Source organism: Alligator sinensis, unplaced genomic scaffold (genome assembly GCF_000455745.1).
Source record: "Alligator sinensis unplaced genomic scaffold, ASM45574v1 scaffold104_1, whole genome shotgun sequence".
Lineage (NCBI taxonomy): Eukaryota > Metazoa > Chordata > Crocodylia > Alligatoridae > Alligator > Alligator sinensis.
Window position 1 is genome coordinate 4,209,263 of NW_005841867.1, and position 19,006 is coordinate 4,228,268.

Sequence of the window (19,006 nt, forward strand, 5' to 3'; positions counted from 1 at the left end):
GCTGAAGCTGACTCACTGAGCAGCCAAGAAGGGAAGATTTGTGGGTCAAGCTCAAGGGAGCATGGCTCAGAGGGAAGGGCACTAGCCCTATGTTCTGGCCCCTGCTCCGCAATATCCCACTGCAATCTATCCATTTTATTCCATAACTGCTAAATAAAAAGTCCACTGGGGGCAGAATTATTCTATTTTTAACAGTGTACTTGTTGGTGGCTTGAATGATTGGCCTGTTAGTATACCTACATGGAAAAGACTCCTCCTGGCTCCTTCATATGCCAGATTATATGGTAAATGTTAAATGAGCTCTTAGATTTTTTTCCCTTCCCTCATATGTCAGTTACTGAACATAGATGGATAAGTTCAGTTCTACATGCTGGATTCACCTTTCACTCCTGTCAAAGTAAATCAATAACAACTCCACTGAAGTAAATTTAATAACATGGGTGTAAGTAAGAGCAAAATTTGAGCCTATTCAACTTCAGTGTAAACTATTGAAGGAGGATAGTCTGAACAATATTCAGAATCACATCAGCATTTATCAGTAATGAACATCCATTTACTTCCACATGTTTTACCTTCTGTTCTTAGCTGCTGAATGGCCTCAGCACATGTCCTCATAAATATCTGAGCATCTTGATCAATCTGATCACGTTCTGTATCTGTCATTCTCACGTACTCAGACATAACATGGCTGGAAAACAATAAAAGCATAGATAATGTTTTTTAATCCTCTGTACATAATTACTACTGTATGTTTTGGACCTGCCTTTGAACTGTTTGTCTCTATAGACAGATTTTACTATGGAGATAGATGTTTATATTAAAATCATTCATAGTAAAGTACAAATGTAGCATATTCATGGAAGTCACTGTTACATGGTCCTGAGTGTTGTATTAAATATTTACTATTTAAAAGTCTGGATTAATAAAATTACCTGGAAGAGAAGATTACTTAATTAATTTAGGCCATCATAGTGATTCCTGTACCAAACTCATGAATAAAGGAGAAAATCAACCAAAGAACCTATCATTTATCGTTCTCAGTCAAGGTCAAAAGTCTGCTTTGGCCTGGATGTCCATGGCACTAGGATAGCTATAGGAACTGGTGTGTCTTAATGCCCTGCAAGGAAGTGATGTGGTTAGCATTACATCCAGCCTCTAAGTTCCCACCCCAAATAACCAGGTACCCATTTAACATTTGAATCAAGGGAGATGACAATTTGCATAAGTCTACAGTGAAGTTATAACAAGTTGCAGCAAGAACTCCTCCTTAACTGTTCTGTCAGTGCACTCCTATTACTCTCTGTAACAATTATTATTCAGCATTTTTCATTCTGAAAGTATAAGATCAATGCTTCATAACAAATGCGCTAGCTGAATAGGATATAGGAACAGCTTACATAGGAAAAGGAAATATTAACAAGCTGAGGCTTGTGAATTCACTGAAATTTGCACATTTATCATTCCAGATTCTGAATGTAACTTTTGCAATGGGCACTACTTCCCTACTACAAAACCTCTGACCTCAAATAACAGTACTGGAATGGAGGAGTATGGAAAATAATACATTTCAACAACAGCATGGGTGTAGCAGGGGCTAGAGGCAAGCTCCCACTATGGATCTGTGGGGCCGGCTATGCTGGCAAGAGACTTACCAGGCCAGGTCCAGATGGGCTGTGTCTCCCTGGCATGCCACGGAAAAGTATCTAGGGAGAACCCGGGAGGCAAGTAGGCCTCTAAGGGCACTGGACTACATGCCCCAGGGAGCTGGCTCTGATTAGCCAGGAGAAAAGAGCAGGAAGTTTAGAGAGACACCAGGAAGACCATCGGCTTTCGACATCCCCCAGGAGTGGGGAAAACACAGCGGAGCCAGGAACTGTGCAGACCAGGGTAGAAGAGGACTCAGGCAGCCAAATCCACCCAGGTAGCCGAGGCTGGGGCAAACCCCAAATGAGGATCTGACTGGGCCTCCAGGAAAGCTAAGTGAAGAGGGCAACTGGGAAGGGGAAGCTGTGCTAGTAACACTAGAGACAGGGTCAGATGGGATACTTTTCTTGGGGCACCCAGCAGAGGCTGGCAGGGGGTGAGAGGCAGTACAGACTGCGAAGATAGTGGTATTTAGAGATGAGCCAAGGCATGTGAAGGCCTCAGGGTGGTGACTGAACTATACAGCCAGCTGGAATGATAGGGCAGCTTAAAGAAGAAAGTGTGATTAATTTAGGAACTTTGGATGCATTTGGGGGCCTGACTGGGGAAATAGGCCATAATTTACTTTATTGGGGTGAATACAGTTGTATTAAGTACAGCTGTGAAGGCTGCACCCAGGGGATACTGATTTGTGATTGCAAAGGACCCTACAGCAGGGATCCAGGAGGCATCAAGAGAATTAAGTTGTAAAGCCTGAAGTAAGGTTGAAGGATAAGCTAAAAAAAAGTTGATCTAAAGGACCAGCTAATTGGCTCCCTGAGCTACATCAGCGTTTCCCAACCTTTTTCATCTCACAGCACACATGAATAAAAAACCACTGTGGCACACCAGATGCGGAGCGGGGTGAGGGAGGGGAGGGGAAGGCAGGTGGTGTGTGGCAGGACACGGAGCGGGAGTTAGGGGGTGTGCGTGGCCGTATGCGGAGTGATGGGAGAAGGGTGGCGCAGCACCTGTATCACTGGCTGGAGCCACGTCCCCTGCCTGCTGCTGCAGGCAGACAGACAGACAGACAGCTGGGGGGCATGGCTCCCCAAAATTCTGCAGCACACCTGTGTGCCACACCACACTGGGTGGGAAACACTGAGCTACGTGAAGGAAGATGTGGCGGAAGTGAAGCAAAGAGTACAGTGAATGCCATACTTGTGGGTATGCAAGTGGATTAACAGTGGATAGAGATTTCACAGGATCAGAGACAAGAGTCAGATAGCGACAGACCAAGGGACATGGAGGGGTCCAGAGATTCAATCCACATAGGCCAGATTCAATCCAGACAGGTCTTCCCATGCAGACCAACAGGGACTTTTCACCACAGGCCTGAGAGAAAAGGGGCAGGGTGCAGGGAAGGTAGAGCCCTGCAGAAGAACCAGGACCCCACCAGATGGATCTCCTTCTGAAGAGTCATCCAACCTGTCTGTCTGTCCCAAGATAACCAAATCAAGGCATGGCGGGTGAGCAAGACAGCATGACAAAGATCTGCGGCATTACAGTGAGGGGGTAGGTCAGAAATATACCCACACTCAAAAGGGTAATAGGAGTATTTGGGTAAATCTATTACAACTTGCCTTTCATTTACAGATGGTATGATATGCAGTTAATAGTTTATAGTAAGATTCTAGAATAAATATCGTAGTTGACAAATTAACAAAAAAATGGAACAAACCTACAAAGGGACAAACAGTACCACAGTTTTATGCAGAACTTGCCATTCAGAGGCAATGCAGATCCCTATATTTAAGTGCAGCAGCATAATTAAGGGGAAGGAAGGAAGAAGGACTAGGACAGTAGCCTTAGATGTCATCTTTGGGAGGGGAGGGGGACTTTCTGCCTACCCCCATTTTAATCAGTTCTAGTCTTTTAATGTGATAACATCCCAATTCATTTGGGACACATCTATTATACACCTGCACATAAAATTATTTTATAAAATATAAAAAGAAAGAATGTCCTCTATTTTATTCTCTTGTTGTGTATTATTTCCAACTATTCAGCATGCATACTGTATTATTTAGGTGCCCAGAGCTTCTGATGAAAGCAAATCTAAGTGCTAAGTGTTACAAAATTATTTTATTTTTTTTAAATAGAAGGAAAAACCAAGAAAGAATTTGAGAAAATTGCAACTCCAGTACAGCCTTAAATTATTCTTCCATTCATGCTGTTACTAATAATATGATTCTGTTTCGGATAAAAACTCGAAGGATTCATAAATCTTGTGACAAAATCCCTGTAGGAATTCTAGCCTTTTATTTTTCAAGACAGAATCATAATGTGCAGTTTTAAACACACTTTCTCGGGGATGAAAGGTTTAGAAATTGTCTCATTTATAGAAGTGAATAGCAAGAATGCCATCCAGCAGGCAGATTAAAATTTATGGATTTGAAAGAAACGGAAATTATTTAGACTAGTGGTTCTCAGTCAGAGTACTACAGAACAATATTAGAACCGTTATGCCCCATCTACACATTACACTTAAGGTGCAATCAACCAGTTAACCACATCTTAAGGTGGGACTAAGTCATATGTTCAATCAATTAGTGGCATGATAAAATAAGGAATAAGCCACAAAGTTATTCCACAAAATGTGTGTAGTAACTTCATGGCTCATTTTTATCATGCCACTGTGGGGCTCCCAGCCACAGAGGTGCAACACTTGTTGCTGTGGCTATGAGCCCCACAATTAACGAGGCTCACGGTTGCAGCAACATCCCACACACCATCCCAGCTGCATATCTCCTCAGTTGTGGGGCTTGCAGCTGTGAGAACTTGCTATTTGCTGGTGCATGCATGATCCTGGACTCCCCCTACACCAGTAATAAGGCATGATTGGAGTTGATGCTGGATCATGATCCTGGACTCCCCCCACACCAGTAATAAGGCATGATTGGAGTTGATGCTGGATCCCACAATTACACTCATGCTCTGCATGGGTGGCATGGCAGGAGGTGTGGATTGCATATCGGATCCTATCATACCTTTACCCAAATGTCTAGAGGGGTCTTTAGGTATGTAAAGACCTACCCATGATCATAACATAAGCCCTAAGATTTCAAATAAGAATCCATAGTGTCAAAAAACACCCCTACCTATTGTGGTTCAAGTATTGTGCAACAGAAAAATTGCTCAATTATTTTTCTATAGTTGAAAAATGAGTGAAGGGTAAGAGTTGGCATTTTCCAAAGGGTGCCTTGAGTCTAAAAAGGCTGCAAGCCACTGATTTAGATGGATCATGACATGACAGTAAAAGTAGAGGTGCACTAATACACTGGTCCCATTTCGGATAGGCACTGATATAAGGAAAATTGATGGTATCAGCAATCGGCTTTTTTTGACTGATGTGGCCAATAATGTTGCCAATAAATGCCTCATGCATGTGCGCAGGTGGCCAAGAGTGCAGCCTGGCAGCATGGAGAGCAGCCAGGTTCAGTTGCTAAGTCTGTTATGAGGGAAGGGGCAGAGTGAAGCCCCCATGGTGAGGGAGGGAGTGGCGCTGGGACAGGTGCTGCCCAGGCAGGGTGGGGCACAGGACGGAGCTGCAAGAAGCTTGTGCAGAGACACGGGGAAGGGTGGCGGCTCCTACCACTGCACACACCCGGAGGGGGGCATGGGGTGTGCATGCCCCCAGATCTGTGTGTGGGGTGAGGGTGGGCTGTTCCTGCAGCTGAGGCAGGGCGATTAGGCTGGGGCTGCACTCAGGATGGGCAAAGGTGGCCCTGGGAGGGGTGTGGGGCTACGACAAACTTTGGGGTGGCTTCAACCTGCCTGTAGCCTCCCTCCCAGGACTGCTACCGCCCATCTTGAGCGCAACCTCATTCAGCTCCAGCTGGGAAGAACCAAACGCTGCCCCAAACCTGGCGTGCAGCAGCAGCCTGCCCTAGCGCCACATGCAAATTTCGAGGAACATGCCCCCCATGCCCTCCCAGGATGTGTGCAGTGGTGGGAGCTGTCCTCCCTCCCCCCCCCCCACCCCCCCGGTACCCCTTGGACAAGCCGCAGCTCTGTCCTGCACCCTGCTCCGGCGGTGCAGCATCCGCCCCTGCCCCACTCCCTTCCTCATGGCGGGGGCCTTAATCTACCCTCCCCACCCTCGCCCCTTTCCCCACAACAGACTTACCAGCCAGATGGTGCTCTGCAAGCTGCCTGGCTGCATATTGGCTATTGGATTGGTATTGGCCAATATGGCTTGTAAAATTGGCCATTGGTATTGGCCCAAAAAATCTCTATAGGTGCACCCCTAGTTAAAAGTAAAGTAAAAGCAAAGTACTAGAAAGACAACAGTAGCTTCACCTACCCCAAAGCATACAGGATATATGGAAGTCATCAAAAATAGATATTCTCCAGCACTTTTCACCTAATGAATGGTCACCTGGGGATTACTGCCAGTTAAAGGTGGAGCATTTCAGTCCAAACAGAAAATGTCACAAGTGCATGAAGAGTTCTTCCCTAACAAACACTGACTGAAGTGGAAAATCAATTCCACTGCTCTGGACAGAGGACACATTCATGCTGGCCTGAAGATGTTTCAGAAAGTAATGGCAATTTCGAAATAAAACCATTTTGTGCGCACCAAGTGGGAAACTACATAGCAGAGGGAAACACTGTCATATGCAACCATCATTTATATACAGAAATGATGTGCTCCAGTAAATTATTGCACACAAAATAGTTTTATTTTCAAACTGCTGTTACATTTTTAAACACCCCAACATAATCCCCATTACCTACCAAAAGAGAAACCTGCATAGTTTTTAAATTATTCCCAGATTATTTGCAAGTTTAAGCATGTTAGTACACTAAAGTCCACTAAAGTCCTCCTCCTTTTTGAGAAAATGTGGTTATTGCAATATATGGGAGCCAAATAAAAATTTATTTACACAATCCATTAACTGAGGATTAATTTATTGTCTGTTTTTAAGTATTAGGTGCCTAGATGTTAAGGCAAGAGGCAAGAGATAAGCCTCCTACAAACAAACAAACAAAAATCACTTGGTAATAAAAGACAGTGTATTTTATTATTTATTTTTAAATGTATATTGCTGTCCTGTATACCCAGTTTGTGTTAGATGCACAGAGTTAAGAATAGGCATGCACAATTCCCAGTGAAAGGACCTTAACAATGAGCACCCACAAAATATCCACTCACTTCAACAAAGAAACTGGAAAAGCTTGCGTAGCCTGGGTACACCCAGGGGTATGTGCCCTGTCCTACAATGACAGTGGTGGGGGTCAGGCAGGGTGCTGATGGAGGGGCCAGCTACTAGAGCAGTTCCCTCTCCTCTCTACAGAGCCAGGCTGAGACTGAGTGCTTAACTATATAATATTTATTACTATAATCAATACTTAAGATAAAACATGAAATATTTACAATAAAGCTTAGCATATATCACTACATATCATATTCCACAATTCACATAAACCATATAACTTACAACATATATAATAATACATTGAACAAGATAGTTAAGGTTACAACACGATAAACATATATGAAGACTCAACTTGTACAACCCCAATAAGTTAATAATATTTTCTAGACCTACATATTAAACACATTAAGAACATATAAATCATATAAACTTCCTTAAAGAATACCTATAGACTGTGACACAACAGCAATCACCCTAAATAGGAAGTGCGCTTAGTACCTCCTTGAGGGGTTTCCTTGGAGCCCCTCCCCTTTAGGGCCCCGGGTTGGGGACACGCCCCTCCCAGAATGGAGGGTGGAGGCGGCAGACCTTCCTGTCCTGTGCCTACCTCCCCTGCGGGGCCCACTTCCCCAGCAACTCATGCTTCCTCTCTGAAGCAGCCAAGGCTGGTCGCCTGGTGGCTGATCCCGCAACAGCCTCTCTCCAGCGGCGCATTCGGTTCTCCTCAATGGCCTGGCGCTCTGTGCTGGGCAGCCCAGGGCTTTCTCTCTCTTGCAGGAGCCAAACCCTTACAGGCTCTGGTTCCTTGGTCTCACACTGGTGGTCCTCCCTTTCCCGGGCCCTGCTCTGGGCACTGGGGCTCTTTTAGTTAAAGGAGGAGCCACACTGCAGGGCTCTGGTCACTCGGCCTAGGGCTGGGGCTAACTTGAGCTACCGTGAGCTGCTCCCAGGTGGGTCCTCCATGCGCCAGCCTGTGCACTGGGTAAGGCCCAAGCAGCCACGAGCTGCTCCCAGGGTAGATTCTCTGTGTGCCGATCCGCACACCATGTGGGGCCCGAGCAGTCTCAAGCTGTTCCCAGGACCAGTTCTCCGTGTGCTGATCTGCACACCGACTGCTCAGCCGCTTGGTGGGTTCGCAGGGTCAAGCCGCCTCGAGCAGCTCCTAGAGCCTGATCCCCATACACTTATTCGCACACCGCTGAAGCTCAAGCAGGGACCCAAGGACGGCCGTCTCTGGAGCTCCTCTCTCCTCACCATCCCTCGTCATCTCTCTCCAGCGTGTCGAGCACGCTCCCCTTTTATACTCTTCAGGGGCACCACCCCTGAAGTTCTCTGGACCCAGCTGGCACAGTTTTGATTCAGGTCCAGCTGCTCCTTGCCCCCTCCCTTCGGAAAAGGGTGGGGCAGTGCTTCCCTTACCCTGCCTCTGGATTGGTGGTTGGGCTCCACCAATCAAAAAGCAGACCCTCAATCCTGGGACTTGACCCAAGCTCCGAAAAGGAAGCCTGCTACACTTGTTACTATGTCATCCTGTCTACGTGCTAAAGGACCAGATAAGTGTGTTCTATGAATCCAAAGAAGGAAATAATCTCCAGAGTTGCAGGATCTTCACAGAGCATGACACAGCCCTTGGCCCAAACCTAGGGACTATCAGCTCGAGCAACTCAGTTAAATTTCAAACACCTGGTTAAACCTTTAAGAGAGGTCTTGAAATTAGAGCACTGAAAAAATGTAGGGTCTAAACTGTAAATGGATTCATAACTTAAGAGATGACATAAGCAACAGGAAACCAGCTAGGAGGTACTATCTAAAATATGTAAAAACCTCAAAAGTGATAGTATGACCACTGGACTACAAAGCAACTGCAGAGCCCAGAACATTATCAATTCCACATCACAGAAGCAGTTTGGGGCTGGCTTTGGTACAAAGAACTAGCCACCTACTGGAACGCAGAACTCTACAAAAGTCTGATTCTCTTCTCAAGTTATACCATTAGAAATCAGGTATAATTCCACTGTAATCAATGATATCACAACAATATACAACTGTCATGAGAACAGAATTAGGTCCATAGTCCATAAGGAGCCTTTTTTAAGTATTTATAAAATCTTCAGAATTAAGTATCTTTTAAAGTAATCTGTAGTCACACATTACACCTGCAGATTAACTGAATTCTATTTAGTGGAAAAAGTCTAAAGGCACATCTTTGCAATAACAGTTATTTGACATTTAACAGATATCACTATTCAAATATCTGGCATTATCTGTATTGGTTAAGGGTATAAAACCCCTTTGTAACATTCAAGCATAAATTAAAAATGAATACATTAAATTCAGGTAAACTATGTTTTTGGGAAGTCTTGCTTTCTGTTAATTTTTCTTATCACTATTAAAATGTATTTTGCACCTAACAAAAATAAACTAGCACAAGCTCTCTGAATGTCAATCTAAAGTTTAATGCTTCAGGAGAGTAAATTATTAATGAACAAATCTCTGAGGTAAACAAGAAGCCAGGTATTAGCAAGCATTTAAAAATAATGAAGGCATTTGGATAGCACCTCCCAAATATTAACTGTCTATTCATTGGGTTCCACACTTCAAGAAGAACGTGGACAGCTTGGGAAGAGTTCAGCACAGGACAACAAAAGCTAGGGCCTGGGAGATAAGACTTATGAGCAAAGGCTGAAAGAACTAGGGCTACTTAGCCTTGAGAAGAAAAGTTGAGGAGAGTTTTGATAACAATTTTCAAATAGCTGAAGGACAATTATAGAGATGATGGAGATGGGTTTTTCTCTGTGGCTGTAGGCAACAGGACTAGGAGCAATGGCCTCAAGCTGCAACTGGGCAAATTTAGGTTGGAGATTAGGATGATTTTTTTTTGACCATGAGAATGGTTAGGCAGTAGATGAGGCTACTTAGAGAAGTTGGGGAATCTTCAACTTGGGAAACTTTCAAGAACAGATTGTCCTTGGCTGGGATGGTTTAATCAGGGATGATCCTGCCTTGAGCAGGGGGCTAGATAAGATGACTTTATGAGGGTCCCTTCCAGGCCTATTTTCCTATAATCCTACCCATCTTGGATATGGAAGGCCACAATTAATTGCCAAATTTTACCTTTTCCAAACAATACAAGCCAGAGGGTAAACCGTACCAGATCCAAAGATCAAAAGGGAAGCCGAATGACACGTCAAGCAGGAGCAGGTGACCAAGAACTACATTCTGATAAACTGCTTTTTCTGTTAATCTGCAATAAAAACACCATGCCAAAAGGGATACCTGTTGCCTAGCTAATATATAACAGGAAGCACTGATCAGGCTTATGACAGCCTAAGGGTCCTTTAGAACCAACTCTTTAATAACTGCTTTGAAAAATACAGGGATTAAAGTGAGAAAAGAAAAGAAAAGAATTTGAAAGTTCAATAGTTTAAAGCAAAACAATTTTTAAGGTATCCGGTCCCTTTTTTTATTCCCCAGACAGATCAATAGGGACAACAATGCTTCATTTAATGTTACCTGCTATTGCTTATTAAAGGGCTCCAGAAAGGAGATGAATTACTTGCACTTCATACACTCCCTATGTTGCACACTGAGGCATTTGATGGTACGCCTAGTGGCTAATCTGAGCTGGCCAGAGTGCTGAGGGATAGCTGTGTCAAAGCCAGAAGGTCAGAGTGCAAACCAAAGCAGAAACAACAGGCAGGACAAGGTCAGGAATCTGGGAGAACTGAGTTCCAAAGAGCCTGAGACATGAGACAGAGGCAGAGGTCAAAGCCCAGGCAGGATCAGCAGCGGATAGCTAGATCTGCAATCAGCATATAGAAGCCAGGGGGCTAACAGAAAAGTCTGAAGGCAGCAAGAACCTTGTTATTCAGACAGCTTCCACAGGACATAGGAAGCCTTATATAGCAGTCAGGAGCCCCAGGCTAATCAGGGGCCAGCAGCAGGAGACCCTTCCCCTGCCACTCCACCTTTCTCCATGAGTTGTGGCCCTCTGAGCCTCTACTCTGTGAAGTCAAGATCAGATCCTGACACCCTACCAACCAATGCTTTTTGTATTTTATGAATCATGTCCTTGTTAAATGTTTGTTAGAGGACAAATTGAGAATACTACAGCCACAGACCTTCAAATGAGCATGTTCCTTGCTCCTCTTGGCAATAAAGAAAGATTTGCATGTATTCATATGATGCTGGGTGCGTCTACACATGCAAAAGATCTGGGAACAATTTACTCTCGAGTAAACTACTTGGGAGTAAACACTCCCAGGCATGTGTCCACACGTGCTGGGATGTGGGAGAAGACTTGTTGCTCCTGGCAGCAGACTTCTCCTGCTCCCTGTGGCCCTGCAACTGGCCCCTGTAGCATCCAGGAAAAGCTCTAAGCTCATTCTGGGTGCTAGCCCAGGGCCTAGAAGAGAGCTGTCTCCTGGAGGGGTCTGGGACATTGCCCCCAGAAACTGCCTGCTGCCAGGGTGCAATGGAGCCCGGCCAGGAAGCTCCCAGCCCCAGCTCCGCAATCATTGGCCTGAGAGATCCTTATCTCCCAGTGCCTTCTGTGTGGTCACAGGGCTGGTGTGGGAAGATCCTTATCTCTCAGCTCAAGCCTCGTGGTCACAGGGCTAGGAGATCCTTATCTCCCAGCACCAGCTCCACAGTTGCAGGTCTGGTGCCAGGAGATCCTCATCTCCCAGCCTGAGTCCCCTGGTCACACCCCAGGGCTGAGAGATCCTTATCTCCCAGGAACAGCTCCATGGTCACAGGGCCAGCACTGGGAGAGAAGGATCTCCAAGCTCCGGCCCTGTGACCATGGAGTAGGGGCTGGGAGTTCTCTGCAGAGGACATTGCCTCTGCCTGTGCTCCAGTGGCAGAGCCCGCCCAGGCAGCAGGCAGCTGCTGGGGGTAGGGAGCAATCTCTTGCCCCCTGGTGCCTGGTTGACCAGGAGCTGTGCTCCTGGTCAGGTGTCTACATGCAGTTACTTTGAGTAAATTTGCTACTTGCATTTGCAGGTAGCAAATCTACTCGCAATTAGAGCCAATTATTACACAGCAAGCATCTGCACATGTAGACACGGACACATATGTGCAGTATTTAGCTCTACTGTGCAGTAAAGTGTCTCATATAGACGTGCCAACTGGGATGTATTGGAAATCTCTTTCTACACTTAAGGCAATTCCTGACAAATATAGTACCCTATTATGGAATTTGATCATTTGTAAATTTGAACTTTAAAGACAAGATTTATTGGCATCAGAGATGAGAATACCAGGAGCAAGAGGATGATGTTTGTCTATTGCTAGAGGAAGAAAACCACAGTCCGCTTTAAGGTACTGCTAGAGTCTGTGGAAATTCATTGGGAATTACTGATGCAAGTAGTTGCACAAAAGCACATTTCCAAAAGTAAAGATAATTTGGGAAGCCAAAGTAAAATTAACTGGCTTTTTACTCTGTTCATTATTTTGCTTTTTCCCCCGCTTTCAATGTTAGTAGGATACAGTACTTAAAGTTAACTGTAGCCAGAATAGTTAAATCACCTAAGGGTCAGTGTGCACCCATTTTTTATTGACAGAACTCTGTTATTTTAGCATTCTAGCAAGTCCACTGTTGAATCCACTCACTTAACAACATTCACGCTATAAAAGGCCTCCTTTTTTTGTATTAAATTTACAGCACCACCTAGTGTTGGTCATTCACTATTCCATTTAAGATTACAAAGTAGTGAAAGCTAACCACCAGATTGGTTTGCTTCTTGTTTTAGAAAGAGAATTACTCTATATGAATTTGGGTTAAGTCAAGATATATAGCTAAGCTTGATTTTTAGAGGTGTTGAGCAGTCATGGTTCCGATTTGTAGAAGTTAGACAAAATGCCCTTTTTGTGCAAATTAAACATTTGCTCCCCAAATCTGTGTGAAATAGTGTTAGGAATCACTTGACAGTTCACTCTGGAACATATTTTGATATAACAATGATCATGAAGTATTACAAAAGAGTCATCAATCCTTGCATGGAGGAGTAATTTTTGAGGCTCTGTTCCTCCTTTACAGAAAGGCTCTGAAAACAACCCTGGAGGATGGTTCATCTACCCCTAGAATTTTCTTAGGTGGAATCCTGAAGCATACTATCCTAATATCCTTTGGGGAAAGAGAAAGAAGATGGCTTGGGAGTGAAAAGTTTCAGTAACTTGATCTTTAAATCTCTGTATTACCATCCTGTCTGATTAGTTTATCTTGACTCCTGCCAAAATCAGGATATGAACAGGAGGCAACTCAAATCCAGACAAAACTGTGGTTACAGAGAAAAAATGTTGTTTACAGTCTTAAAAAATCAGTGCACCATTAATCACTTTCTTTAAGAAGAAATTAACTAAATATATATAACTAACCATCAATCAGCTTAATTGAACATTTTAACTTCTGATTACAGTGGTAATGTAGACATATTGGAGATCCTAATTCAACACTTTCCAAACCAGTCTTCTATAAAGTAGACTGTTGCATACACAGTACAAATACATATCAATCTGCAACAGTATTAAATTTGCAGGTCTTGGCCTGACTTACCAAAATATCAAAAATGTAAAATTTGCATGTTAGGCAGACAAGGTTCCTTGGGTGAATTTGATATCTTTTATTAGATCAACCCAAATTTGCATGTTATATCATCCCTCATCTTCTCCTCACAGGTCCAATCTCGTAAGTAAAGAGGGTTGAAGCAGGCAAGAATCCTGTTTTCTGGGTGCTTAGCTAGTAATTAAATTCAAGAACTTCAACTGTTTCTTACTTCAATTTAAAGGAAGAATCAAAGCTGTTCTGCCCATAAGTTCAAACAACCAGATTTGACATTTCAAGTTTGCAATATAAGAAAGCAAAGAAATACGGAGGTTATGGTCTCCTGTTCTCAGGAAGGTTCCTCAGCTCTGGAATTCCCTTCACAGAATCTGATAATGAACTGGAGGGATGGTAGGAGTTTGTGTCTCTGCTCAGACTATCAACCAACTACTTAGTAGTAGTAATTTTTTTTTTATCCTGGGCCTGCTGGGGCCCAACACCACGAGGAAGTGGTATATTTTATTATTAAAAGGCAACTGTGTAAACAGACTTTCTACTTTATGCATCTGGAAATAAAGATTTAAAATATGCAATACAAACTTACCTGTAAGCATTAATGTAGTCTTTTCTATGTTGCAGAAGAAAATCTTTCAGTTTCCCAATATTAGTTATCTAAATAAATAATAAAAAAACCATTAACTTCCACAATCAGCTAAAACAGGCTTTTTTTAAACGTATGCCCCTGTTTTATTCCATTTTATAAGTTCAAATATTAGTATATTTCCAGTGAATTTAAACTATAAACTACTTAAATGTATTTATTACACATTTAATAGTCCAGTTATGCAGGGTCCACACAAGTTATTTATACAGACTCCCTTTTGTAGTTAGTTAATTCTCATTGTTAATTATGCAAGGAATTAATACACAAAAAGTCTAAGAAACGTATATTTAGTGAGACCTCAGCTTTGAGAAAAAACACATATCCAGAAAGATTATATGAAAGATTACATTAGGCACTAAATGTAATTTATGCTGGTAAGGTAAATCAACTATACAAAAAGAAAAAAAAAAGAGAGGGCCTCACTTCTTTAGCAGGTCTTCTTTTCAAAATACAAATAACCTACATATATCCATAAGATCAAGTGTTAAAAACTAAACTGTATAGCAATCTTAAGACCAACTCCTTTAAAAAAAAGGAAAGCAGCAGCAAACTGAATGATATGATTTATGCTGGAATATTTTCAGCTTTCTATTTTTGCACTGACAACTTTATTGTCCAGATGGACTAATTTCTACCAAAATTCAAAGAGAATTTACACATACCAAGTTGTTTCTACCATCTGACAATCACTATAAGAATGTGAACACATCACAGTGTGCTATGCATACAGAAGGAAAACTGTTTTTCATTTTACTGCACATTCCTCATTCCATGAATCCATTTGCTTTCTCTATATCTTGCTCGCCACAAAGCACATTTAAATAGAAAAGGTAGGAAGCAAACATTTTACCAATAGAAAAAAGCCATGTTTTAAGGAGCCTGAATTGTACAAGGTGCAAAATACGTTAGGGAAAAAATGGAAATCTAATACAGTTTTAGACATCCCAAGGAGTAATGTTCCAAACTTCTAAAACTGGGCCTTAAAAATACAATTCAGAATTATTTTTTTTAAGTATATAATATTTGTATGTAGGACACAGTTTTCAATGGAGAAATAGTATTTATTAATTATCCAGTTTCCAAAAGTGTGCTAGGAATTTTACAATGCAATGGTCATAAACACAGGTTTATGGTATTTGTGGGGAAATAAGAATCAGAAACTGCTCATCTCATAAAATCCTGTTTTTATACAAATGTCCCTACTGATTAATCACGCAAAACACTGAGGGAAATAATACAGAACAGTGTATATATACTAAACGGTTTATTTCATCAAAATTTTAAAAGATTTTTTTTCTGGAAAAAGCACAAGGGGAAAAATACACTGCAGAAAGACTTGGCTATTTGTATAACTGCAAGAAAGTCAGTGTGCCTCACTATACAGGAATATCTATGCTTTTAAAGAACATCATACATCTAACCTCTTCTCCAACTGCTGTTTCTCAGACTTTGCATTATTTGGTAAAATTTTCTCTAGTTTGTGTGTGTTTACACCAAGACCTCAGATTGCCTTAATACAGACCTGCTGAGGGCGGGTGCTGACTGGCAGCCCAAGTAGGCAGCAAGAAAACATTATAAAGAGAGTAGGTGTAAAATTAACCATCTGTTTCATAACATTTAAATTTACACACAAATTAAACTCTAAAGACGCAAAGGAGATGTGCAAAAATAATAAATATAATCTGTCTCAATGCTAATATTACTGTGTGATGAATGTTTTAACAAACTGTGGTTAGGAAAGGTTTAAAGAATGAAAAGAAGCAGCATGACAAGACTGTAGTAAGAGAAGTAATTCAGCTGGTCACACACAGCGTACTCTATTTGAGTTAAAATTCTGTTTTCACATTGTTGAACTGTGCTGGCACCCATTTTGCCTCATCTTCATTTGCAATGCTACTTCCATTAATTTGCCCTGACACCATTATAACGGTTTCTAACTTCAGATTTTTATCTCCCATATTTATTTTTGAGTATTTATTTCAATTTGTATCTATTTAAAGTTTCAGGATTAGGGAAAATTAGCAGTGTGGGGGGCAAACAATTTAGTAATGAGAGTATACTTTTAAAAGTTTTATAAAATCACATCAAAATATACAAAAAATAAATACACATAAATCAATAAATCATACATGGTTTAAATCATTCTGTACATTCATCAGGAAAAAGCTGGGCAGGCTGGGACCAGAAGAGGAGGGAAGCTGTACTTCTAGAGTTGTGGGAACAGGGGAAAAGACTGTGGCCCGCCCCCCTGGAGGCCTGGTATACTCTTCCCCCTCTGGGCTTTGGGTAGGCATTTGTTTAAAAAGCCTGTTATCTTCCTCAGGCCTGTTTCCCACATCTGTGAAGGAGCAGCTAATTGCTTAATTGATGAGTCATTAGGACAGATGAGTCATTAGGCCAGAAGGAGCAGCTAATTGCTTAACTGATGAGTAATTAGGCCCCTATTGTTTTCCTTTTTAACCCCTCCACCCTCTGTCTCTTCTTCTCTCTTTTCCCACTGTCCATTAACACGGGTAAAAGTTCCCTGTTATAGTCTCCTTTCTATAAATTTCAAATATTACGAATGGAACTATTCTCTCTGTTGGTCTGAAACATCCATTTCATTGCAATAAAAATTTAATCCTGCCACACCTACTTATATTTATCAAACACCTAGCCAATGTTCTTACTTAATATCATGTACAGAATTTCAATAAATTAATTTCCATGAATATAAGACTGAAAAGAACGTCCTTGGTCATCAAGTCCATGCTACTGAAGCCAACACATCATGTAATCCCTTTAATAAATTTACTAAAATTCATCTTGAAGGTAGTTATTTTTTAACCCAATGCCAGAGCAATGGTAGGCTATTCCAGAACCTCACTATTCTAACAGTTAGAAACCCAGTTTTCAGCCTAAATGTGAATACATTTTATTCCAATTTATTCTCATACCCACATTGTCTTTACTGATTCTTCAGCCTCCCTTGTGTTTGCTGCCTATAAATACATTGGGAGCAACTGCATCATTTGTCAGCCTTTGCTTCCTAAACAAGCCGAGCTCTTCTAGCTTCCTCTCATATAATAGGTTCTCCATTCTCTTGATCATCCTAGTAGACTTTATCTGCAAATGCTCCAGTTTCAGTTCATTTTGTTCGTGGGCAAACAGAACTGCACGCAATATTCCAGTGAGGGCTCACCACTGTATTATAAAATGGCCTTAATACTTCCCTCTCTCTCCAGAATATTTCCCAGCTGATACAACATGAAATCTCACTGGCAGCTCATAGTCATCCTGTGATCAATTAGTAGTACCAGGCCAGTTTTCCTCAATTGTTCCCAAGCTCCAAGCTGAGGGCAGAAATTTTGGCTATTAGTCCACCAGTGTATGACCTTAGTCCCCAAGTGTATGCAATTATGTCCTACTGAATTTCATCTCATTGTTATTATTCTAGTCTCAAGGTTGTTCAGTTCTTTATGTATATCTTATTCTTCCTCTGAACCAATGCCACTTTCTAGATTTGCATCATCAGTGAATTTTCTTGGCAAACTGCTATATTTGGTGCCATGGTCATTAATGAAAATAGTAAGTAAGACTAGTCCCAAGACTGATTCTTGAGGAACTCCACTAGTAATCTTTCATTAGCCTGATACTTCGCCTTTCAATGCCATCTTTTACTTTCTCCCTCTGAGACAGTTCTTTAACACATTATAATTCCTTGAATACCCATCTCCACCAGCTTCCCCAGATTTCCTGTGTGACATAGTATTCAGTTGCTTTACTGAAGTTGAAATGGCTTACTACAATCTTCCTTTTGTCTAGATAAATCAGTTCCCTTATCAGTGAAATATAAATCTGACATAATCTAGATTGGTTAGCCCGGGCTGCATTTTATTTCTCTCTCATTCAGATATAATTAACTTTTTCCTTGAAAATTTGTTCTAAAACCTTAGATACACAGAGATCAAACTAACTGATCCTCCCCTCCTTCTTCAATATAGGGACAATATTTGCTATTCTCCAATCATGTGAAATCACCCCAGACTTGCAGATGTCTTAAAGACAACCAGCTACTGATCCTGTCATTTCACTTTCCACTTTCTTCAGAATTCTAAATTCAAGATTATCCACACCCTGCTCACTAATTTGAGTCCATTGAACGTCTGAGTTTTGCTTCTACCTCAGTTGTGGTAACTATTCCTATTCCTCATTTTCATTATGAATCTTGCTCATGCCCCCATGATTGATACCATCATCCTTACTGAAACCCGAAGCAAAGGATATATTTAGTTCTTCAGCCATGCCCCGATTTCTTAGTTTCCCATTCTTGCTGTTCTCTTTTTATGTATATAGTGTGACAGGGCACCTTTTAGGTGTCTGTCATTTTAAGGGCTGGAAGCAGGCAGCCGGCAGGTGCCTAATGAGGGCGGCCATTTTAGAGCCCAACTGCTGGCCGCCAAGGGAGTAACAATGCCTGACTGAGCTGCTACTCCTGGAACATCTTGGAGGGAAGGACAGGAGCTATGGGGATGGCAAGAGGTTCTTGGTCCTGGGCATGACCTGAAACTGCACCCTGCTGAGGAACGGTGGCCTGGTGGGACTCCCTGTGGTGAGGGAGTCCTCAAGAAATGCCAGGCCAGTTACCTCCCCAGTGAAAAGCGGGTAGGGGTGCCTTACCCCCAGCCCCCACCATCTGGTGGGTTATTGTGAGGCCAGGGGTGGGGGATAGGCACACCTACTGAGAGGCACCTGAGCCCATAAGGGTGTAAGACCCAGGAGGTGTGGCCAGGCATGCTTACAGAGAAGCACCTGAGCCCAAAGGAGGTGCAAGACCCCAGGCCCTAGTGAGAGGGTGGAGTAGAGGCCAGGGATGCCTAGAGAGAGGGACCTGAGCCTACAGAGGTGTAAGACCCCGGGGCCCCAGCGTGGGGGGCAGAGTGTTGGCCCAAGGAAGGGGTGGAGTGGCCCAGT

The 19,006-nt window shown here is 42.4% G+C and overlaps 1 protein-coding gene across 1 annotated transcript in view; it reads right to left on the reverse strand.

Annotated features, from left to right (window-relative positions):
• STX18 (syntaxin 18) overlaps positions 1-16,212 on the reverse strand; it is a 47,712-nt gene extending 31,500 nt beyond the window's left edge. The window contains exons 1-3 of the mRNA XM_006016778.3: positions 16,183-16,212; positions 13,994-14,061; positions 573-688 (exon numbers count right to left, since the gene is read on the reverse strand). Of these exons, the coding sequence (XP_006016840.1) occupies positions 573-688; positions 13,994-14,061; positions 16,183-16,209 (211 nt within the window). The 5' untranslated portion in view covers positions 16,210-16,212. The remainder of the gene's footprint in view (positions 1-572; positions 689-13,993; positions 14,062-16,182) is intronic.
• Between the last annotated feature and the right edge of the window lie 2,794 nt (positions 16,213-19,006).